At 31.5% G+C, this 26,001-nt stretch overlaps 2 protein-coding genes across 3 annotated transcripts; one reads left to right on the top strand and one right to left on the bottom strand.

Moving 5' to 3' along the window:
- Window positions 1-239: 239 nt before the first annotated feature.
- LOC110995063 (putative uncharacterized protein DDB_G0286901) lies at window positions 240-7,588 on the bottom strand. Of its 2 annotated transcripts, none has more exons than XM_022262032.2 (7): window positions 7,431-7,588; window positions 6,983-7,207; window positions 6,551-6,668; window positions 2,970-5,379; window positions 1,574-1,839; window positions 744-948; window positions 240-543 (listed from the first exon to the last, which is right to left on the bottom strand). In XM_022262032.2, exons 2-7 carry the CDS (start codon window positions 7,197-7,199, stop codon window positions 463-465), a joined length of 3,297 nt encoding a protein of 1,098 aa, XP_022117724.2. In that variant the 5' UTR covers window positions 7,200-7,207; window positions 7,431-7,588; the 3' UTR covers window positions 240-462. The 2 variants fall into 2 exon arrangements, with proteins under 2 accessions (XP_022117724.2, XP_022117725.2); XM_022262033.2 differs by having other exon boundaries at window positions 6,983-7,204.
- A 1,593-nt stretch (window positions 7,589-9,181) lies between these two features.
- Window positions 9,182-25,258, top strand: LOC110995062 (peptide transporter family 1). Its single transcript, XM_022262031.2, has 14 exons — window positions 9,182-9,280; window positions 9,812-9,893; window positions 10,285-10,426; window positions 11,654-11,740; window positions 12,047-12,321; window positions 14,364-14,446; window positions 15,442-15,612; window positions 16,020-16,145; window positions 17,015-17,137; window positions 17,479-17,798; window positions 19,305-19,524; window positions 20,831-20,917; window positions 23,207-23,356; window positions 25,047-25,258. The coding sequence occupies exons 1-14, from the start codon at window positions 9,245-9,247 to the stop codon at window positions 25,224-25,226; spliced, it is 2,082 nt and encodes a 693-aa protein (XP_022117723.2). The 5' UTR covers window positions 9,182-9,244; the 3' UTR covers window positions 25,227-25,258.
- Window positions 25,259-26,001: the final 743 nt, after the last annotated feature.

Raw genomic sequence — 26,001 nt, 5'->3', positions numbered from 1 at the left:
AATATTTTGAACAAATGAGTCCTTGCTTACAGAGTGTAGTAAAGGTTAAAAAATTTAATAGAAATTAAATGTAATCGAACAGATTTATATTTATATAAAGTCTACTAGTTTAACGTTTTTGACAAAATATTTTGTCTATATATAGATATGTTATGGGAGGGGGAAAAGAAAGAGACAAAATTTTTTTTAAAGCAATTTGACGTGTAATTTTTTTGTTGCATAAATAAAACACATGTTCGTATCCTAAATTAACATATCATTTATTAGCATAATTTGAAAAAAAAAAACAATTAGATTAAAATAATATCGAAACAAGATTTTATAGCTTTAATTTTACGGTCTTGATAAGAATCTTGTCTTACATTTTAAAGATCTAAAATCACCGTGTAATACGCATGTAGATATTTATTCATACTTAAATGCACAGCATAAAACTTAAAATGAATAACAACGTAAAATTGATTAACAATTATTTTGAGTCATAATACTAGAATGAATGCTGGGTTTCGGTAAAGGTATGAGGTTGACGCCGCTAGGAACCACCTGAAAAAAAAGGTTTTTAAACCTTGATTTTAAAATAATCTATAAAAATGTATGGTATTTGTATGTACAGTACCATTAAATAAAATAAAATGCAAACAATATTCAAGGTCTTAATTAAATTTCATCTACAGTTACATCTACAGTTTTACTATTCACGCGAGTAATTAAGCATCGCTATCAAATAGCTTTCACCTGCGTACCTTATGACGTATTTCTTTTGGCAAAAAGTCGATAATAAATTCGTAAAAGTCAAAATGTGTATCGACAATTTCGAGGCGCGCCATCTCTCGCTTCAAATTGGCAACTGCCGGCTCAGGAGCTACTTCCAAGCGCCTAATGTCTTGAGTGAATTTGTATATCATTTCCACTAATTTCTCGGCACGAACGCGGGCTTTATAATCATATCTATAAGAAAAATATTTTTTATTTAAATTATAACGACAATTAAACATTTATTTATATACTAGCCTTCATCTAAACGAAATATCTTTACTCTGGGACTCAAACTAGCATTACGGAGAAATGACACCTATACACAACATAATAAATACCAAAAAAAAATTATAATAAATTGGATAGAAAGAAAAATAGGACCATATCTGTACTAAACTTGCATCCCTTGTAATTTTTATGTATTGTTTTATTTGTGTTTCTTTGCAACGAAGTGAAATAAATAATAAATAAAATAAATAAAGGAGCGCTTAGAATAGAAAAAAATATATAATATAAAGAATTGCGAGTGCAAACCTTATAATACAAAAAGGGTAATAACAATAATTAATTAAAACCGATATAATGACTAACATAACAATAGAGTTAGCGAAGAGGTAATAAAAAAAAATTAACAACATTAAATTAGACAATGAAACATAAACGCAAGGAGTGGCTCATGTACTTATTTTTTAAAGATGGATGGATTTTTTTTGCGCAGCAGAAAAAAAATTGTAGTTTGTAGTGTAATAAAATAATATTTCAATAAATTCCATGTAAAAAGCACAGATGTGTAAAAAAAAGTGAAAAAAAAACTTACTTTGGCTCCAGTTTCTGTTCCAAAAACGTGTACAAATGTTTATTTGCCCAAGCCGCATTTGTCGGTTGAAACCTCTTCGGAGGCTTATATTTAATGTCTTCAAAGAACTCTGGTGGAAGCACATTTAGGAACATTTTATCAGCAGGTTTGACCTTTTTATTTTCTTTAGGTTTTGGTCGCTTGACGGCTGGTTTTTGTGGTACTTTGAAGAAGGTGTTTGTGTTTTGAGGCTTTAAATTTTTGCGCCAATTGTTAACTTCCTCTTCCTGAAAATTGAAAAGTAGTGATTATTTCGATGTTATATAATTTTTTATTGTAATTTTTTAAAATAAATTAAATATATCGAGTTTTTGTGGTGTAGAAAATTGTTTTTTACCAAGCCAATATTTGCTGAGAAAATATTTAAAAGGTTATTTGTGTAGTTAATGTTTGCTTTGATTTGGAAAAAATAAAAAAATACACCAATAGTAAATCTTCAAGTTTGTTGAAGTTCCTGTCCCTGTCAAGTATCAAAACGAAGATTAAGACTTAGTGCATTTTAAACTAGTAATAATATTTTTTATAGATTAGACATGCAATAATACGACAATGTTAGTATAAAATTTAATAAAATAAATGTAGGTACATTATAATTAAATCGTTAAATTTGCAATTGATTTTTCTTTTTTAATATAATGGGGATAGTTATAACTTTATGCCAGTTTCAAGTAAAATCTAGGGAAACTAAACGCGAAAAAGTAAAGAAATACATCAAAAACCAAAGGGATAACCTAGTTAAAAACATAATATTTACATAAATATTAAATGTTAATATTATTATTGATTATGAAAGAAGATTTATAATACAATAAAGGATAAAGCAAAAGGCAGGAGATTTTAGTCGGAAAAAGAACATGTAGTAATTTACAAACTACACCGAAATCAATGGGACACTTGAGCTTAAATTTGGGAAACTAATCCATAGGTATTTGGATTAATTCCACAGATATAAAGACCTAATGAATTTTCCAATTATCGCCAGTCAGTCTTGTACGATGTATTGATTTATTGACTTACGCTAAGCTACGGTCAAATGTATTTTTCTAGGTATTTTTTGTAGAAATCTTTTGTGTCGCCCGTAAGTATAAGTACCTAATGTAATTTTTTTTTAAATGTCTCGCGGGCCGGATAATATCTTACAGCTGGCCGAATCCGGCCGGTCCGGTGGTTGCCCATATATGGTATAGATCATCGCAAAGTATGGGGTTTATTTACGTTACCGACAACATACATCATAGGTAAGAAAAGAATTCATAGTATGAGTAATACGGAAAATCTAAATGTTATCGTAATAGACAAGTAAAAACAATTTTTATATAGAAAACTATTTTACATAAAAATGTTTATAAAAACTTACAAATCTCTTTTTCTTCTCAGCATTTTCAACTCTTATCTTCTCAATAAGTTCTCGCATTTTTTGTTTATTAACACCTTTTTTTGTAGCTTCTGTGGCCTGTCTGCTCTCAAAAATGGGATATTCTGTAGAATTAGCTTGAGGCATCTGACTAATATCTTCATTATCATTGAGGTAATTGTTCGTTTCTTCGGCATAACTATCTTGATTTCCATCGTTGGTTTCTGGCATTGCATCATTATTACTTGCCTCGTTGTTACATTGGTTTTCACTGTCATCGTTCTCTTCTATTTGTTGTTCACTATCGGATTGTAATAACTCTTCTTGTTCCTCATTTTCAGAATGATTTTCATCTTCTAGGTCGTTCTCTGTTTGATTTGCGTCCTCATCGTTACTACTTTCAGCCATTTGTTCTTCAAAAGCCAATTTGTTTGCGTCATTAACGGATTCTACCATTTCTTCCTGTTCATCTCCTGGTGTATTTTCATCTTCATATTCATGATCTGCTTCTGTTTCTGCCACTTCTTCTTCGTCATATAATTGATTTGGAGTATCATTTGTAGATTCTCTCAACTCTTCGTGCACAACATCTTCTGCTTCATCATCAGTTTCTACCATTTCTCGTTGTTCGTCTTCCTCAGTTTCATTTTCAACTTCATTGTTTATTTCTGACATTTGTTCTTCATCATTAGATTCGCTAGCTTCATTTTCACAATCCATATTTTCTTCCTGATTGAATTCCATTTTCTCTCTTGAATTTTCTGCTTCGTAATTTTTGTAAGACTCTGCTACTTGTTCTTGATCCATTGATTTTTGTTCATCATTTGTAAATTGTTCTACCTCATAGTTTTCTTCAGATCTATTTTTATCTTCATCATCGTTATCACTAACAACCATTTCTTCTTGATCATCTTCGTCATAATTTGATGATTCTTTATAAATTTCCTGGTTAACCATTTCATTAATTGCCTCATCTTTATCATTGGGTTCTGCTTCTTGTTCTTGATAATCTGATTGGTTTCCTAATTCAACCGTGGATTGTTTTACAATGTCATTATTAATTTTAACAAAATTATTTTGGTTATCATTGGTCCGACTTTCTTCACTTATGGACTTATTGTCATCAGTTTCGGGGGGTTCATGTTCATTATAATTAAAATATTTACCTGGCTCCGTTTTATTATGAGTATTAATTGTTTGATAAATGTTGGACATATTTGTCTTTTTTGAAATATCCTGACTTCTGAAATTTCCCACAGTATGACGTTTAGCCGTTTTTTCCATGACAAGAGTTCTCAATGATTTTCTAGGAGTAAAATCTTTACCAAATGTTTGCCTCATTGTTTTTCTAGTTGTTCTATGAGAGTCCCATCCTGAATTATTGACACTTGAATTAGATGGTCCTTCTGATACTCTTGTATTGTCTTTTAAGGTCATATTTGAGTGTTCTTTTCCTAAACCTTCATTTTCAATGTTTGATGGAATGGCAACACTACTGTTTTTATCATTTTCCATCTGATTGTTATTACTATTATTAAGAGATTTTTCAGTCTCTTTACATATGCTTTTATTAACATGTGTCTGATTAAGATTGCCTGCTGTGTTGTTTAACTGTGATTTGTTGTTTTTACTAATGCTTTCATTAACAAGTGTTTCATTACGATCGGCTGATGTATCTTTCAACTGTAACTGTGTTTTACTAAGATTTGGATCTTCAATAATATCATTGTTTTCACTAACTAGTGTATTATCCATTGAGTTCCCTTGACCTATAGACTTGTTCTGGCTTTCTTGTAGGTGTACAGATTTATCACTAATTCTTTTAATATTGGGAGTCTCTTCTTCTGACATACTTCCTATCATAGTTGATGATGGCAAAGCATTACTCCAATCTTCATCTATAACACTTTGAATTGATGATCTAACATGTGGTTTGACACTGGACCGTCTTTTAAAAGTAAATATTTGTTTCGGAGAAATTTCATGCATATCTATATCTGAGGCCAATGCTACATTATCTAAACCCATATCCGAGATTTTGGGTTTTGTTTTTGGTTCTTTGGCAAACAAGTAATGGGCTTCTTTACATTTTAGTGGCACTTCAATACTGGAAGAAGTATTCGCACGATCCTTTTTAAGGTTTCCTAAAAGTTCTTTTGGAAGCATTTCGATAGATTTGTCCTTAGTGTAGTTAAAAATTTTCTTTGGCACAATGTTTATGCTATCGTCGGAATCAGAACTTTGTTGTGATGAAAATTTTCTTTTTTGTTGAACAAGAGTCATATTTTTAAAATAGTTTTGTTTTGTACGTTCTTTATTTGAAAATATGTTTTTCCGTTGAGGGGTTGCAATGCTTTGAATGGATTCACCATCACTACTATCTGGTATTTCTATAGAGAATTCTTTTTCTGGGCTGGAACAAATAAAGGTTTTATTTAATAATTAAACTAAATATGTAGAGTGAATGTAACAGGTGAAATGTGTTATCAGAATATGTCCTACACTTGGCAATATATATATATACTTTCATATACATACATTTATAGCCAATTACTAAATCTCACATTAAGTTTACAGTAAAACTAGCAATTAGCTTGTCAAAAAAATGATCAGAACATGTATCTCAGGCTCATAATATAGTTAAAATAGTATTTTAGGAGTAATACAAAGAAATAATTCAATTAAACATACATAGAAATACAATAAAATTAAAATTCATGTTTTATATAAATATAATCTTATTTGGTTACAAAAATTTTCCACATTCTAATACTATGCTACTATGGAAGAAAAACATACAAAATTGACCGATTTTTACTTTACAAACAAATTGAGGTAAAATGAACCAATCAATTTAACACCATTCATTCATGCTAGACATAGGTGACAAACGGAACGCCGCGCATTGGTGTTCTAGTTTGATCAAAAAAATACCTACAATCGGGACCATTATTATTATAGTGAAGTTCAGTTGTTTTAATTAATCATGACTAATAAGATTAATAGTTTGTGGTTGTTAAATTATAGATGTTCAGATGTATCCTATTAATGTTTCAATAAATCTCAACTATATCTAATGAATTTTGTGTAGCCTATGGTTAATGTATCTTTGAAGTTAATTCAATGTGTTGCATGTACAACGATTATTATTAGAATTTCCATTCACAATATGGAAATTATTATTTTATGACGTACAATTACACGATAAATACATACACCATACAAATAATATCTAAAAACTGAGGCCTAAACTACACGCTGGAAAAAGGGACCGCTCAAAGTTTCTGCTATCTGCTGCCACTCGCCCACCGTTTCCTGAAACAACATCTGGGTACTAGCTTCATTCACCAGCATGCTAAACTACTTTATTTCTTGTCCGTAACATTCTTTCCTCACCGAAACCTGACGCTTTCCATAGGTAGGATAACGATGCGCGTCACCGGTTGTCTCACTTCAAGAAGTTTCTTTTCCACTTCTACAGATTGGGTTTCTCTAACACTCCCTCTATGCATTTTTGTAACAATCCCCCGCGACGAAGAAGAAACATCAAGGTAGAAAATTGGTATGAGAAAAATCAAACTTACCTTGATGGTTCTATATTAATATCATCTAAAACATTATTTGCTACTGGAGGATTCATATTTTCATACAATTCTTGGATATCTCTCGAATTGTCATTAAGGTTTTTCCACCAACTTTTGCCTGAAATTAATATGAAATCCATTAGGCTATGAATGTCAAAAACATTAAAATAGATTTCAATAAAAACTTAAAACAGCTACTTGACATATTACAGTATAAATCTTTATTGCATCAAAATTATATGGATACCATTAATTGAAGATTTTATTATTATTATATAATCTTTATAATGTAATCTAAAGGCAGTTTGCATAAAAAGGACAATTTAGTAAACTGACGACACTGAACTGTGATCTCATTCTTTAAATCTTGCCTTTTAAGATTTGGAGGTATAAGTGCCAATAGTTTTTATAATGCATAAATAGCCATCTTACGCAAAGGTTCCTGAATATCAGTGTTATCATTTAATATCGATTGTCGCTGGGGTAATGGAGACAACTGAAAGGCATCCTCCAAAATATTTGTGAGTCGTGGAGTTTGTTTCAAACTTGGAGACGCCAAACTACGAGTTCTTTTGAGCGGATGCCGGACCCTTCGAGGCGTGATAGCACCGTGAGATCTTGCCGGCGATGGTATACCTGTTTTCGACATTTTTCCTGCTGTAACAAAAATATTGTATAGGAAATTGTTAAAATGTATTGCTTGTTTTTTTATGTATTTTTTAGTAAACTCGTGCAAGATTTTATGTTTATATTACTTTTCAGAATAATTAAGCAAGTAAGAAAAGTACTAATGACACTAATTCAAAATTTAAAAATTTCTCTTAAATAGTATATTATTGTTGTTCACTGACATGTTGTAGCAATGTTTAATTGAACTTACCTGTTTTTAGAACGTTCTTGTTCTTATTTTTATACTCATAAAATAATTCTCAATTAAATTATTTTGTAACATCTACTTTCTATAACTTCATTAAAACACATAGTTCGAACTTCTAGTTAGTGTTGTTTAATGTTCTAAAAATTTAAACGCAACCGTCCATTTACTTCTTGACTTGAGAATGATTGACAGTTGACAGTTGTAAAACTCACAAGCTGAAGCAAGTCGTTTCTTAACCACAGATTGTACAATAGAAAGAAGATAGAGATTTCTAAGTAGACCATAATGATATATCTAGTATAAAATGGCTTGTCATAAATATTATATCGCATAGATAATTAGATATAAGATTTACGAAATATCCGGATACATTATTTGTTTGTTTGTTTGCTAGTTCGGGATGGAATACATTACTATAGAAATTCAACCTGTGAAAAAATATGGATCCTTTACGAGTAACTAATCGTTTATAAAAAAATGAAATATTTTGTAATTTTAAGTATAAGCACAAATTTCATACTTAAACTTTATTGAAATGAAAAACTTACTTTTATCAAGTACTTAATATTATACTAATTTGAAAGTGTCTATAGAAAATTAATACGCGAACGAATTCCTGGTAGCATTTCTATTTTATTAAACAACCTTCAGCCAATTTTATTCAGATCTAGATAAAGTGACCAGACGTTACGTTATTTTAATTTTGGTAAACAGTTTGTTGCCCTTATACAATTAAATTATTCTCTAAGTCCTTAATTTCTCCGAAGTTCCCCATAACATTTCTTTAAAATTGGTAACAATTCACTTCTCTTAGCAAATAAATGCCTTCTGTCATGTCAAAAAATGTTAAACAAGTGAATAAACAAAACTGATAATTTGAGGTACTTTTACGACTATTTAACCCATTAACTTATCTCAATCCATTTTTGACCATCTGAGATAAAAGTCTTAATCCAAGTATTGACAAAAGTGTGCCAATAACCAATTGATGGATTGTAATGGCCACCTGTCGATACAAGCTATCCATGGTAGGTCGGATCGGTGTATGTGGGTAGACCTTTGTATGAAATGACTTCAACAACAACAAAACACACACAAAATGAGTTCAACTGTGCCAATATCCTATTTTAAGATTTTAACTTACACTATATTTAAAAATAATTAAAAAGCTATTTCATATGTTTGTATATTTTAATATTATTTGTACGCTTTTATTTACTTTATTTGGTTTATATTGATTATCAAATATAAGTTTAAATAGCGAAGATATTGCATTCTATCCATCTCCAAAAATGGACTGTATGGTATGGTTATTGGGATGCAGATAGGAGATCGATCGACTGTCACGGTCTGATCACAGATTTCTTTCAATCTGAGGTCGTTAATTCATTATAGAGTTCATGCGTGGTTCAGGCAGATGGTGCAGAACTACGATATAAAATAGCATAGGGAAGACACTGGTTTGGTTTCTGGTGGCGCCATCAAGGGAAAATTGGTAATCATATGAGGTACTTATATAACACAAAATAATGTATTATAATAACTAAAGTAAATGTGTTAGTATAAATAAAAGTCATTTTTGTTTGTATATATTTAGTTATCTTATAGCGAGGAGGCTAGTTAATAACCTTATTGCAAATGACCTTGGCTTATACCCTTGGCTGAAAGAGACTTGTAAACAATCTATTTATAAAAGTTCATATTTCCCTTATTGTTTCTGATAATGGCGTGACGTCAAGATTTAAGATGACATGTTTGGTTTGCAAATTATATAAATAAGAAATTAATTTAATTATCTAGTTTATATTGTGTTTAATATGGAGAAACAGGTTTCAGCCGATTCGCGACCGAAGGTTAGTGCGAGAGTGCGAGTAAACGAATATTTTTTTTTTCACCGTGTAAAAGGTGTAGTTTGGTGTAGTTAGTGTCAATTTCGGTGTAGTGGCTAGACCCTTCTTTACTTAGGCCATGCGTTCGAATCACGTCTAGACAGTGAATTTTTATGCGTGGTAATAACACTGCTCGTACGGGGACCTCACGTTAGGCGTTGAAGGCATACAAAGTATATATAAAGAAAATGATACAGAAACCAGTGATCGTTATAAATGTAGTTTATATAACTGCTGTTATCGACCTTTGTGAATTGCTTTATTTCATTTGGAGGGTGTTTTTTCTTAAAAGGCTGGCAATGCATTTGCGGGTACTTAGCATCAGGTGAGCCTAATGCTCATTTGCCCCTTGTTCTCTAAAAAAGGAAACTTTCCATCTGCGCTTACAAATCACGTCGGAAATACTTATGTGGAGAAATTGTTAACAATCCTTCCTACTTATATGAAATTTTATTTAAAATGTTTATTTGCTGTATAAATTTAATTTAATTTCAGGTCAAAAACCGTTTTCCGCGAATAGTTATCATAATAATACTCACCGAATTCTGCGAGAGATTTTCATTTTCGGGCATGAGAGGTAAGATATCTTTGGTGCATAAGTTAAAAAAAATGTAATAGTTATATATCGGTTGTTCAATAAATATATAGTATATATCTAATATTTTTAAGTTAAAAAGGTATGAAATTGTCTTTCCTAATAGATCAATATCAAAATTCTTAACTTTCATTGGTGTGTTTGAAACAGATATTAAATATAAATAAACAATCAACAAACAATCTTATATCGTCTAAGAGTTAGCAACGTTTTTGAGAGAGAATTTCAGGTATTTAATACAAGATCTATTCAAATATGAAACATTAAAAAATATTGTTTGTTCATTTTAAAGCCGTTTTAAAAAATATTTGATATTATTCATGTAATTTAACTCGCATTCTTTCTTTTAAATTTCATTGAAATATTTTTTCAGCATTCCTTACATTATACTTGCGAAGTAAACTCGGATACACTGATGAAGAGGCGACGGAAACTTATCATTTGTTTAGCACTTTTGTCTACGTCTTTCCCATAATTGGCGGCATCGTAGCTGATAACTGGATGGGGAAATTCAGGTAGCTATAGACTTTGTTTGATTATATATCGAGAAAAACACGAAAAAGGTTATATGAGAAGAATTCTCCTTGGACATCAAGTATAAATCTTTAAACCATAGTGGTTATTTGGTGTTTGTACTTACTTAATAATTTGTTATTTGTAGTTTATGAAAAGTAATTTTTTTTCTCTTTTTTTGACGTTCATAAGAAAACATTATGTTATCTACATGAATAAATGATTTTTGAATTTGAATTTGAATGTTTAAGTCTAATAATACATTCATAAATATGTACAAACATTCATATTTACTGAATCAAAATTTCCCATAAAAAGTTTTGGTTTCCGGCTATTACTTTGTATCCATTGTTTAAGCATTCAATGTGTTAAAAGACGAAAATGTGTGAAAACATCTCTTCTATCAATTTCGCATATTTTATTATATTTCATAAAACTCCGATACTTACATTTGGGTCTAAACGGCATGTCATCCAATTTTCCAAGATTTATTATAAAAATTTCAGCCACATCAAAAATTAGTTTATCTCTTCTCACCTCTATGGCACCCATCATCATTTTCAGAATTTCAGAAACAAGTATTCAAGTACATACATTTATTGTTCGATTAATGAAATTACATTATATAAGGTGGCCATATTTTTTCAGCCATTTTGTATTTTTCTACTTAAGTTGTAGAAAATCCTAAGCAATCGATTGATTAATTGAAGCTTAAGATATCTTTGGTTAAAACACCCTATTTCGATCTCTTCAGGCGTAGGCAGGCGTTGGCGGCTCCAGGAAAGCAAAGATAAGAAGTTCTAAAATAGATAATATTTTGTATATCGATGACTAAGAAAACAACTCTATCAAATTTCCCCCAGGTCTTGACTGAATAATGCAAATTTGATTTCGCTTCATCTATCTCGATCTTCAAACCCTGGATTTGCCACATTTATCCCCCGTTCTTTTTCGAAGTCTCTATACGATGAAAACATCCTTCTAATCCCCTCCCCTTTACAAAAAATAAATAGACGTAATTTAGCATAATTGCTAAATTAAGTTTTCTTGTATCTTTTAAAAGTTATGAATATAAACTTTAAATAAATCCAAAGGTTACAAAAAATTAATAAAAAGCGCGGAATTTATTTGCGCTATTGGACACTCAATTTGTCACTGTGACCACAGATTCGGCGAGATGAAACGGACATAGACAAAGGTTATGTAAATTGAGTTTCTTTTGTTTTTAGGACAATACTTTATTTGATATTTGTGTATGCAGCGGGTAACATATTGGTGGCTGTTACTGCGATTCCGCAACTGAATCTTCCTGGAAGGTATAAGCATTTTTTTAATTAAATCGGTCTTAACCGTGATCCTAATGTAATTTAGGACTAATGAGTGAATTATGCCTTTATTTAATTTTTCAATAAGTTCTTACAATTCTTTCTTGATATGGAACTAATTATTATTATATTGTTTTATTTTTCAAGAACAAGTCAAATATACAGTTATCTCTTTCTGTCAAATTACTTTTAAGCTGTAATATAATGTAAAAATCTTTTTTAAAGAAGTACAGATAGAGTTTATAATAGACGTGATAATGAATACGAAGAGATTTTAAATTTATGATATTATTTCAGATTGTGTACACTCTTAGGTCTGTTCATGATAACCGTGGGCACTGGGGGGATAAAACCATGCGTGTCCTCCTTTGGGGGGGAACAATTCGTCTTGCCCCACCAAGAAAAACACTTAGCGGCGTACTTCAGTATCCTCTACTTTACGTTATGTATTGGTAGTTTGATTGCAAAGACTGTATCTCCAATATTGAGATCAGAGGTCAACTGCTTTGGGGAGAAAGACTGCTATTCTCTGGCGTTCGGTGCACCAGGATTTGTTGTTCTTGCTTCTATTGGTAAGTCAAGAATCTATTCTATCGGACAATTTATAAAAATAATAAGATATAGCTGCGGAAGTACAGAAGTATCTTTATATTGTTTCGAAGAGAAAAATGCATAGAATAGTTAATATGAGACGGCATGGGCGTAGTTATCACTTAACATCAGATCAGCCTACTGCTCATTTGCCCCCTGTTCTAAAAATAATTAAAAAAATTGCGCGGTAACAAGTGTACACACGTAAGAAGTGAAACTTCTTTACTTATATTTTTTAAAATATTAATTTTTATAATATACTTAAATATAATTTTTTTATAATATATACTTATATTTCGAAAAATGACTCTTCTCTGCAACTTTACGAAAAATTGTTAAATAAGATACAGTTTAACAAAAGGCTTTTATTATCATAGACATATTTAGATTAATACAAACCTACAAATGACAACTACAAATGAGAACTATCAAAGAGGAAATCCGGAGACTGGCAGCTAAATACAAAGAGCGGTTAAGCTGTCATCCGAACGAACTTGCTCGCCAACTCACCACACTTGCTAGACAGTATGTGAGTCGACTAAAACGTCTCCATATTCTAGAGCTAGAAGATCGGCAGTAGCGCTAGGCTTTAAACTTCGCTTTATAATAAGGTTAAAAAATAATATCAAATAAATTAGATTTTTTAAAATATCAAAATCGCTTTTCCGAAGTAATACGAAGTAGAACGCATCACTTTACATACATGTTTTGTGTAAAATGACACACTAAGCCTAAAGCTAATGTAAAATTGTTTGCTTTAGATAAAACGTCTTAGAAAATTTAGACATAAATATTTATTTATCTAGTTATATGTGACGTAAATTTATTAATGTGTTGCGTTCGTTATACCATGACTCGACCTTTGCCGCTGGGGCCTTTGATTCCAGTTAGAGGTTAAACGACCAAAGATACTGCCATCAGGTCGAAGGAATAACCTTCAATTATACGTTTATTAGCAATATTCGAAGTGGTTTTGCGGCACTCCGCATCTGTTTCTTGAAATTAGTGACTAATATGACCTTGATATAACTGAAAAACTTCGAAACCATTTTCTATAAGGTCATAATCGTTTCAAATGTATGTCAGAATATTTCACTAGACTAACAAAGTGCTGATAGAAATAATTGTTATGTCATAACAAAACGAGTCGACGTAATGTAGCAAATTTGAAATTACGAAACAAGAACAATTAAACATTGAAACAAAAGACAGTTTCTGAAATTCTGATGTATAAGAACTGTTTTTGACGTTACGTTTCCGTATTTCGAAATAAATAATTGAATTAATTTAAAATTCAACTCAAGACATTGTTGATAAAGTTCTTATTAAACTGATGTCAATCAAAAAGTTTAAGTAAAAAAGTTTTGGGCCGTTAAAAACGATTATGTAAATGCGATGTACACGTTTATCGCGTTTTTTAATTTTGTTTTTAATTGGTTTATTCGTAATTACGTTGAGATAACAAGTAAACCATTTTGGAGGGACGAATTTTTTAAAGCGTATTAAAGATATTATTTAACTTAAATATAAATTACATACTATTAATAATAACACTATTATAGCATATGCAGTTGTATATTCGTACCTCGGTCAAACAATATCTATGACCGATGCAGCTTAAAATGTATAATAATAAAATACATGTACATAAAGAAGAAAAGCTTGCAAGAGATTTTGAGCGCTTAGATCTTCTCTAAATCAAAATCAAATCAAATCAAAATTTATTTATTCATATAGGTAACAATGTACACTTATGAACGTCAAAAAAAAAGAAATATTAAATGAATTTAATTTAACATTTACTGCCAGTTTTCAAATCAAGGGCTTATTACTTCTGTAATCACCAAAATTTCCGTATTACATTGTATTTACAATGTATTTCATAAAGTAGTAGCATATTATATGATAGTTGACTATATCTATGTGTATCTTCTTTGATCCCGTGAAGTCCCGAGTCGAATCCCGGTTATGGCAAAAGATTTTACTCTGCTCACGAGAATTTAATTTTTGTTTGTATTTGCAGTAATATTCGTGAGTGCAAAAAACAAATACGTGATGAAACAGCCATCTGGAAATATAGTTCTGGATTTTGTGAAGTGTATTGCGGTAAGTATGCCAATAACTATCTAACAATTTTTAGTATAAAAAATACGCCTAACTGCAGCATCAGAAATGATGTCTATTAAAGATATGGCCATTATCGATCAAAGTATCACTAAGAAGAAAACGAACGGAGAGAAACGCTGGAATGAAACAAAAGACGATAGAATGTTATGTTTCTTTGATTCTGTTACATTTAGTTATCTTGTGCATATTGTATTACATTCATATCTTTATTTGGCCCATTGATAAATGTTACGCTCGGCTACGAAAGTAACTCGATTCCTGGCAAAATATTAATTATTACGGAAGGCACAGATTGTTTATACAGAAAAAAATGTATCTGCCATGTTTAGGTACATGAGATTTAAAGCAAAGGACGTATAAACAGGATTACTCTTGTGACCCATGTATATAATTAATTTAAAAGAAATCTTACGATCATATAAATTTATTTTTAAAGTTTTACAATGTATTTAAAAAGAAAAGAAACTAGTGGCGTTTGACAAAAAAAAATAACTCTGGGCCGCAGATTTTTTTGTACAAGTTTCGTGATTGTAATTGATTTTTCTAATAAACGTAGGTGATCAGCCTTCTGTGCGTAACTGTGTGTGTGGTCGACTCTGGGTGTATGTCATGCCTGTTTCATCACGAAACTTTCCTTGACCGTACCAGCTAATATTAAAAGTGTTAAATGCGTACATAGAAGAAAGAAAGTCCATTACGGGTACGAACTTCTTCACGGGCTTCGTGATCAACGTACGACGATTGATTGATCATCCCGCGTCTTAAGCTTTCGTGGGTAACACTGAAAATTTTTAGAACTGGCCACTTAGAGAGGAACGGAGTTTCCTTCGAAAAACAATAAAAGTATTGGCAACTATCTACATTAAGCCGTTTTTAAGTTTCTAAACATTTTCAGTGTTAGACCTGATAAGATTATAATAATTACCTAATACCTAAGACCTAGGTATTAGGTAATTCTTAAAGCTTTGTTGTAGCTGGGACTCAAAAATACATTTTTCAAAGGGAAAAAAGAGAAAAATGAGCACTGGTTGGACAGCGCTCATCACAAATATGACCAACGATTTATACGCGATGTGAAAAAAACACTGTCCATACTTGCGTTGTTCACTGTAATACCAGTGTTTTGGTCTTTATTAGATCAGATGGTAAGTTAATTTGTATGCACTGATTTGTCTAAATAAATATTTTCAAAATCTTGTTTAAAACAAGGATTGCCTAATGCATAATGTATAGAAACCTTTGTGGTTATGAAAGTGTGAATTGAGCTTTACGTATTGATTTACGTCAATTTTCAATGTTACTATATTATTCAGATCTACAGAGATTTAGGGCTTCTTAAAATAGGCCTTTCTATTTATAAAAAAACCGAGAGTACTGGAATCCTGGATTTATAAGATATACGGAAAAACCCGTTTCGGTATAATATCACATACAGAAATTGGAAGATTAACTACAGTTGTTACAATAATTACAGATTTTAAGTGATTTTATTATCTTTATTTCTTGTGTCTTCAACTGTTTGTGGTTTTGTGTTAAAATAAATCTATTCAAGGGTTCAAGATGGACATTACAAGCAACGAAGATGGATGGAAGATTGGGTTTCATTACTATCAAGCCAGATCAGCTTCAGGTCATTGCACCAATTTGTATTCTCATTTTCATTCCTCTGACGCAAAAGGTAAGGTTATTATTTAAATAAAAAAAAAATTAGTCTGTGGTTCACAACTGTGTTTAAAAAACGGATGACAGATAATATCAAAATATTGATTTCGTTTTTTGCGACCACGATGTTTTAATGTGACAATGTGTGTGTTTTTATGAATACAATATATTCTTTTTACGATATTTTTTCAACTCGTATTTGTGACTAAGCAAAGAAGGCAGTATTTCAGGTTCCATTGAAGTAGACTAAATGCAATTATAAATAAAATCTAAGTGTCTTCCTGTCCGCTCCACGTGAAATGCCCTAGATGGGAAAGTCGAATAAATTTAGAAGCAACTTGAAATTTTTATGAACAAAGGCACAGATTCTTTTCACGTATTGAAGAAATATATTAATTGGATACTTTGCGGTAGCTTGGTTGGGTATAAACTTAAAGGTTCGACTCGAGGCGAAAAAATATAGTTTTGTATCACCTGTTGAAGTTTTTTTATTAAGATCAGGCTGCAAATGGGTAGGAGGCACATCTGATGTTATATGATACCGCCGCTCATGGACACTACATGCGAGAGGGCTCGCGAGTGCGTTGTCGGCCTTTTATGAATTGGTACGCTGTTTTGAAGGACCCTAAGTCGAATTGGTTCGGAAATGATTCAGTGTGCAGTTGTTTCCACATATATTGGACAACAATGGCTTTCATAAAGAGATATGATATTGAGATAATTAAAAGCTTTTTTTAATCAAAGAGAATTAAAATTGTTTTTGATTTGAATAGATATTAAAAAAGTATTCTATTGCCTAAAACTTGAAAAAAAAAGGAATAAGAATTCTATTACATACTTCTCAACTGTCAAGTTGGTGCCGTAAAGTATTATAATTTATTTTAGTACATATACCCATATTTAGAGAGACGTAACATGCTAAAGAATCCATTACACAAATTGACAGTTGGAGGAATATTGGCGGCGATCGCGTTTATTGCATCGGCACTCGTTGAAATTCATATAAAGGTGAGATAATTGAATTATTAATGGAAATAATTAACTTAAAACTAGAAACTAATTGCATATCAATTTGTTCTAATTTTTTTTATTTAATTTTAATTACTTTAATTATTACTACATAGGTATGTAGTAATAATAAAAATATAATAAAAAGTATGAATATTGTATACGAATTTTTGTATTATCATACAAAATCTAAATAAAAAAATTGCATATAATCGCGCCTTATAGTTGATTTTCTCAATTCCGATATTCTATTTTCAAAATCAATGGCTGAATTTATACAACTCTTTCGAGAAATAAAAAATAAACTGCCCTCGCGTATAATTCGAACATTACATTTACAGACAACGTATCCGGAATTGCCACAAAATGGTTTATCTCAGCTTAGAATTTTTAATGGCAACCCTTGCTCTGTTGCCATACACAACGATGCGCAAAACATTGTTTACACCATTCCATCTCACTCGCACTACACAAACAAACGTGTACGAGTGAAAGGGACGGAGAATTTGACTACAACTTTTGGCGGAAGTTGTATTGAACTGAGAGATGAACATTTATGGCTAGAAGACAAAAGGGCGGTTTCGTTTTTTATTAGTGGAAATCGAATGGAGAGGTTTATAGATAATGTTGATAAGAGCAAATCTGGATTGCCTGTGGTCAGGTAAGAGTACATATACAGGGGCACATTTCAGCGTCTGTACTTAACAGTTGAATTTGTTTTTTAGGTCTTAGACATAAGCAAGCCTAAGACCTAAAAAAACAAAGCCAAAGCCGTCATAGTAGCGGTGCGGCCCACTCAAATCCGTGCGAGCGTCCCGTTCATTAGTGTTAGCCAATGCCATCCCTAGCTGTCATCCAATGTGCTGTATACCGACCACTCGGATCCGAGAAATGTTTTTTTTAATAAAAATAATAATATAATAATTAGCAAACATTAATATTTATTTAATCAAAAATTTTTTTTGTTTCCGGCTATTACTTTGTATCCATTGTTTAAGCATTCAATGTGTTAACTAAAGTTAGGTTACATAACTCCTGCCAATGAAATAATTTAAAAATTAAGCATAAGCTACATAAATGTGATGCAAATGTTCAAATTTCGACTCATTTTATTGGATATAAGAAAATTATTAAAATTTCATTTCTTAAGCGACGACATTTCTTTTGGCAATTTATTCTTTCACGGTTTAAATTGGATCAGAGGGTTATTGCGAGACTAATTTTAAGCTTGGGATGTGTCGCGGAAATTATTCACGCGAGTATATTGACTGACTTTACGAAGGAAATAGGAGTTTATAACGTTTTCGGTGACATTCAGGTTTCTAAGACTACTTTTTAGTATAGGTTATCTTAAAAATTAAGTATTAACAGTTATTTCAAGAATTTAATTAGGTTTGTTAAAATTTTCAAATACTTTATGAATTAAAATACCTACGTATTTTAATTCATAAAGTGTCATGTACAATGCTGAGTCCATTTGTTAATCCACATACATATTTGCATTATAAGACTAGGCTTTATTATCTATTGTTGGCTATGCTTTATCAAGTAGTTAAGTTTTTCAATAAAATCGCCTACGAGACATGTGAAAATAGTTTTTTAAAATTCTGGATATTTTTTCAGATTTTATCATCTATTATTGTCTATGCTTTGTTGTCTATTGTTTTCCATGCTTATTGTCTATAAATTATTTAAGTTTATTAATAAAATCGACTATGAGACCGACTTTACTAAGAAATAGATCTAAATATCTGTGAAAATGTGTTAATTAAATTTTTTTTAGAAATCTAAATAATTTTAATTGCTAAGCATGTTTGGTTTTGTACAAGTATATAAACTTATTACGTAAGGTTCAAAGACAAGTTAGAAAGAGATAAACGTAGTGTGACACAGAAAAAAACAGTGCCGCTAAAAGCCATGGACCTAAGATGTCTGTTTCAAAGGCCAGTCTTCCCAAGCCGCCGATCAATTTCGAATTTCGCATTTCCGGTGCACAGCCGGGTTCGAGACATAGGACTTTTGGGATGATTGCATACTCATCACAAAGCGAAACAGGTTAATGAATGTTAAAAGCTCGTAAGATTTGGAGAATTATTTTCTGAACAACACTCCCAGCTAGCATCCAGTGCTTAAGTATTAAGTACTCATCATTGCGTTATATTTTCAGATTTCTAGCGTCAAACTTACTGTACAATTCATCTATTACTTTATTCAATGAAAGACGAAGCGAAGTAGAAGCCGTTATAACAAATGGCGTTTCAAAGCAGATGGAAGTTTTCGCTTCGTTGTACTCACTACGAATGGGATCGAATATAATTTTAACTGACATTAGTATGATGAGTGGAGGCGTCTATTGTATTGTTTTGGAAAGAGTTGATGGCGTTTATGTGAGTATTTTTAAGAAATCGTATGCTTTGAATATATTTTTGACATGCGGGCTTTGATACTACTCGGTTTCTAAATTTGTACAAATGTTTGTTTTTTTAAATATTGATTTCTTATATATGCCTTAGGCCCAAGGCAAGCCGGTGTCCTCACGATGTTTTCCATCACCGTTCGAGCGAATGTTCAATGCGCACTTGAGTTTTGGATAATTTCTCTTTTTTTAGCTATAGATATTGTCAATAGTTAAATAGCATTTAGAACTATGAAAAAAGAAAATGATTAAGTATTACTTTTTGCTATTAATACTTTTTGTATTATTTAAAAATATATTTTGCATTATATAACGAGTACCGAAGTAAGTGTAGTACTGATGTGTAGCGAGTAGCAGTATCGATTCAACGCCAATCGATAAATTCCATTAAACGAAAAAATGTTTACGGCTAAATAAATCACAGCATGCGGAATAGAGTATTTTCGTGTGTTTATTATTCCCATAAAGTATAGAGTACAATTACCTGAAATAACGGACTATACTTTATTATAAAGTACGGGTATAGCTGTATATTTACAGGGACCTTATTTATTTATTAATACTTTATTACCTTATTCAACATACACATAACAAAAATATTAAAAAAAGACAGGTTACAGGGTAGAGTACAATTAATGCAATATAATTTAAAAAAAAAAACAAAAAATAACACGTTACTAATAAATAAAAATAAGTATAAACAAAAATTTAAAAGCCAATCAAGAGGTTAACTTAGAATAGAATTAGTAAATATATTCAGAACTAATAACGAAAAAACCTTTCTTAAAACTTTTAAGTGTTTTGTATATGACTTCGTTCGCGAAGATACAAAATTCTAAATCAAAATTCAAAATCTATTCACTTTAAAGCGGGATATCCCAACCTTTTGTGGCATGCCCTTGACCTTAATTAATTAAAAGAATAAGAAAATTAAAAACATAAATTGTTCAAACTCTTACAAACTGCCTTGTTAAATGATAGGTTTATAGATAAGGTACGGAAGTTGGTAGGTTTAAGTCTTTATCAAAACATATAAGGAAAAACTAAAATACAAATTACAAATAATTTTAATAAATTTCCGACGTGCCTTAACAATCAAATTGCCCCCTGTGGGGCGAGGGCCGCGTTGGGAAACATTGCTTTAAAGTCATCACGTATAGATCCATTTTGTTAATTATGAGTACTACACAAAGAAAAACCAACCTTATTTTAAAATCAATAAGCTATGTAATACAACGATTGCAGTAGACACTTTATAGTTTTCCTTTGACTTACAGAAAGCTGACGTGATCACAATTTCTGAGCCGAACTCCATAACCATGGCTTTGTTGCTGCCTCAGTTCCTGATTATGTCAATAGCAGAGGTAATACCATATTTAAGACTGTAATAATGCCGATAACCTTTGGCATACTAAAATACTTACTAAAAATAATAAGAACTAAGCTTTAGAGGTCAAAATTAAAATCGCTTTTAGTATAAGATTATTTCTTTGAAAGCTTAGCTACTATGTAATTAAAAACTTAAATGAACCTAGGCGCTGTATTTCATAAAGAGGTTTTGGGAATCAAATTCTTTTAATTCTTCAGGTTCTTAATAAATTGTGATGTTTTGTATAGTGTATAATTATAAGTATTGAGAAAGGACGGACTGTTCCTCCAACTTAGAACCCTATCTCTCCATAGTTTAACCACTGGCTGCCCGAAAGCCAGTAACTGAGGTCGAGGTTGGAGTAATTTCACGTGTTTCTGGTCATCGCAGTGATTTGTAAGCACAGATTGTAGATGTCGCTACAATGGATATTAATATAATACGTTTCACAATTGGTTTAACTTTAACTGCATGCATTTACTGAATTGAACATTAACTACGTTAGAGTTACCTAAACTGTGTCTTGGTCGAACTATCGTCGTATACATGTAATGGTTGTAGACTGCAGCATTGTTAGATATGTATTAACTATTGTTACAAAGTTTTCAAGTTACAGTAATGCTCGTTAAATGTAATGGGTCATTCATAACTAATATTAAGTCCTTAGGAAATCGCGCTTTATCGTACTGGCCACTTTGTCCACAAATATCTCCTCTTTGGTTAGGAATTCCAAATTCAATTTTTAGGCTCGTGCATTTGTTTTTCAAAGATCATTCATTCGATTTTCCCGCTCTTTTTTGCGTCACTTGAAAATCATATTAGTTGAAATAACATGTTTTGTACGAGTACGAATTCTACCGTGGCACCAGTGCAAACTGACCGAAGGATTAATGTGTGTGTGTGAATATGGTAGAGATGTCGCAAAAGAAAACTCAGTGCGGTTCTAACGTTTTCATTATGGAATTATTACTTTTTGTTCCTCCCATACAAAACGCCACATTCATATGTATACCTAATATTAAAATATCCATGTAAGTTGCCTGTTATAATTAAATGACTATCTGTTTTTTTTCATCAAAGCGATAGCACATTGACAGAAAGAGACAAAATAACAATCTAGTTAAAAGAGCGTAAATTAGTTCTTATAAATCGAATTCAAAATTTAGAATTCCTAGCATTTTTGCATAGTCATCATGAAAGGGATTCAGAAATCTGAGGGCAGACCTAAGACCTACAGAGCTTGTAGCGTCAATTTTTTTTATTCATTGTAACACACCTTAAAATAAGTTTATATAGACGCCATTAGAAATATTACTAAGTGGTCGCCTTTTTCCAAACGGTTATATTTGGCCGGTAAATAAGGGTTTATAAAACTTAAGTCGTTAAATAAGTCTTGGAATCATTTATTCGTTGTAGTAAAAACAAAAGAAGATGATCATCAAATATTAATCATTATTATTGTGATTCGAAAGTCACCTAACGTTGTATGAACAAAATTACAGACTCAGTGCAATACATAACGAATATAATAAATTCGATAAAACACCGAAATGTGTTACCGAAAATCCAATTTAAATTGCAATAAAAGCAGTGTAAATAAAAGAAAAAGAATTTAGGTTTTCATAGATTTGAAAATGTAGACGCTGGCTTTATTAATAAAGGGTCTGAGTCGATATATCGAAAAAATATTCCAGGTCTGACACGAGATAGATTGTGTTTAAGAGTTTTAGATCTATCAAGTAAAAGGGTCTGAGTTAAGAAGATATTTTATAGAAACTTGATATATGATATTCAAATCGCAATACAGCGAGAAAATGTCATCAATAAAACAATTTGTCACGGAGACAGATTTTTAAATCTAGTTTTTTTTTAAATATAAAATAATCTTTTTACCTCACGAGGCTCACCTGATGTTAAGTAATACCGCCGCCCATGGACACTCTCAATGCCAGAGGGCTCGCGAGTGCGTTGTTGGCCTTTTAAGAATTGGTACGCTTCGTACGTACCTACGTTGTTCTTGGAGAATCCTAAGTCGAATCGGTTCGGAAATACTTCAGTTGGCAGGTGGTTCACAAAGTGGAATTAGGAAAAAAGTTAAGGTTTAGGATTTTTTATATTTTTTCAATCAAAAATCAAAGCCCACGTCGTGATTGCTTCATAAGAACTAGGACTACGACGTATCATACGTGTGTATATTTCGTTCAATACTGAAATTGATTACTTTATAATGAAACTAGGGACACAAATCTCTATAATTTTATGTGGGCAAAATTCAATATTTCAGGTACTGTTCGCAGTGACGGGAAATGAGTTCTCGTTCAAAGAATCCCCGGATAGTATGAAAGCCGTGATGACTGCCGTGTTCTTGCTTACCGAAGCTTTTGGAAACATCATTATTATCGTCATCACAAGGCTCTTTACTAATTATCAGCAGGTATTTGAGTTCATATTTAAATTAGAACGCAACGCATTTCTGTTCAATCAAAGACAATAGATTATAGAACCTTTTGGTTACCGATTCCCATCAATATATGGTGTTCACAAGTAAAGCAAAAACTTATTTGTCAACTTAATTTTTTTTATAGAACAGGGGGCAAACGGGCAGGAGGCTCACCTGAAGTTAAGTGATACCGCCGCCCATGGACACTCTCAATGCCAGAAGGCTCGCGAGTACGTTACCAGCCTTTTAAGAATTGGTACGCTCTTTTCTTGAAGGACCGTTGAATTGGTTCGGAAATACTTCAGTGGGCAGCTGGTTCCATAAAGTGGTGGTGCGCGGCAAAAACTGCCTTGAAAAACGCGCAGTTGTGGAATGGCGGACGTCGAGCTGATACGGATGGAATTTCGTATTCTGAGCACACCTAGCTTTTTGGACGCTAATTTAGTGACTGGCACAATTAAACGAACCGCTATGTTAATAATCTAATGAAATTGCGGTCGTTAATTAAAACAAATTTTTACACTATTAATAAATGCGCGAACTTAATATATTAGTAAACTGTTTATTGAAATATCAATGGCTGGGTTATCACACACGACATTACTCTACATAAATTATAGACTTGGCAGATTTGGCAGCCCAAAAGGAAATCAATTTTCTGACTACCCTTGAGAAATCGATTGGTCGATAGTCTGCAGCCATTTGATCGCTACAGACAATGTTAATTGGATGGACCTTGCTTTAAATTTTCTCTTAGAGCTGTCGGCAGTCTATATCAATCAGTCTGTCTTCTGGATAAGCATTTTGACTTTACCTTGTCTCGGGATCAAGTTGTGGGTGGATTCTAAAATATATTTTTATTATCTATGTTGTTTTAAAAATTCACGGGATATAGTACCTTTTTGGACGTTATATATAGAATACAATTAGGATTACAAAGAAACATGACTAATGTGAATTTAATTTCTTACGTTCGCACTTTTTTTTTGATATTTTTAGAAAATAAACTACATTTACTAAAATTGATGGTATTTTTTTAAGTTAATTTTCTTTAGCCGCATGAGGGTAAAAGAGGGTTTTTACGGATGCAGCGTCACGATGTGTAGCGTTTTTGTCGAAGAAAAGGGAAGGGTTTAAGAGAGAGTTAGAGAGGAATATCGAGAAAAATACACGCTATTTGTTAATGTACTCGTTTAGTAGTTATATACATTAGAAGTTTAGATGGAAATTCTGCCGCAAAACGTCTTGTGCTGTAAACGCAGATTTTTTATTTATTTATAAAATCATTACACGGGTACAGGGTGTAAATAGTATAAATATAGATACATAAATACATGGAGTGATCATAAACTGGTACATGATCATCTATTGGGGCTTTTACCTTACTAATAATTAATTTACAAATGAAATGAAATGAAATTAAATGAAATGAAATGAAATAAAATGAAATGAAATGAAATACGTTTATTTGGAACATAGGATCATGATGGTATCATTTGTTCCACGTCATTAAATAATTAATAACAATAAATAATTTACAATAAATCCTGGGTTTTATACCCGGTGGAAATATTTATATAGTTTGACACAAATAGCAAATTACTCAAAATTCAATAAAACATTTTCCCCTTGCTCTAAACCTAACCTTAATTGGTTTGACAATATATTGTTTATTTTTTTTCAGGAAACCCAGTCTTTCTTCTACTCTGGACTGATGTTAGTTTCAATAATAGTGTTCCATTATCTCTCACGTGGCTATGAGTTTGGTCACGATTGTGATGATGACATAATAAAGAAGAAAAGCCGAAGCAACAGTGATGTCTTGTATCAACAAGTCAAGCAAATTGAAGATCTGTTAGAATAGTCAAGTTATTTTGTTAATAAAAATATAATTTATTTCAATACCGTATCTTTATTTAAGTAGAGTTAAATTTGATTATTTAAGTTTCTCTGGGTTGTATATGTATTATAATAATTGCGCGTTTTATTTATAAAGGGACATTTAAATTATCAGTATATATACTGTATGTATATGGTACTAATAACGTGCATGACAATGCCAGAAAAATTATTTCAATCTATTACTACATTCTTTGGTTTACCGCGAATAAATGTTTTACTATAACTAAATTGTTTCACAATTGCAACCATTGTTTTTGGTGAAAGAAAATCGCACAAAAGCTCGTTAGGTATAGAAGTTATATATTAAATATTTGCCGTTCATCCTTTTTTTACTATGAAAAAATGGGCCATTTAGAACTAAAGTTTTTCGTTTAAAGTTTTATATTTTTTATAAGTGACTACAAACAACATTTATTTTTATTTTTAATCAGTTAAATGTTGGCTTTAAAAATTCTAATTAAACGTTATTAATTTAAAAAATCCGCAAGACAAGATGGCGTCGCACCAGTCCTTCTTATCACGTACCATGGCAATAAACACGTAAATACAAGTGCTACTGTCATTCAAACATTATTGACAAGCAAAAAAATTGACAACAACATTTTTTTTTTAATTTTGTTTCTTTGATTACTGCTATTAAGTGTGATTTTGGGTTTTGTTTATAATAAATGTTATACAATAATAAGAGTCCGCTTTAAGTTATATGTAGTGGACCATCTGCCGGAGCCTGTCCATGA

The sequence above is a fragment of the Pieris rapae genome, chromosome 4 (genome assembly GCF_905147795.1).
Source record: "Pieris rapae chromosome 4, ilPieRapa1.1, whole genome shotgun sequence".
Classification (NCBI taxonomy): Eukaryota; Metazoa; Arthropoda; class Insecta; order Lepidoptera; family Pieridae; genus Pieris; species Pieris rapae.
The sequence above is the reverse complement of the archived record's forward strand: the minus strand, read 5'-3'. Positions and strand labels throughout refer to the sequence as shown.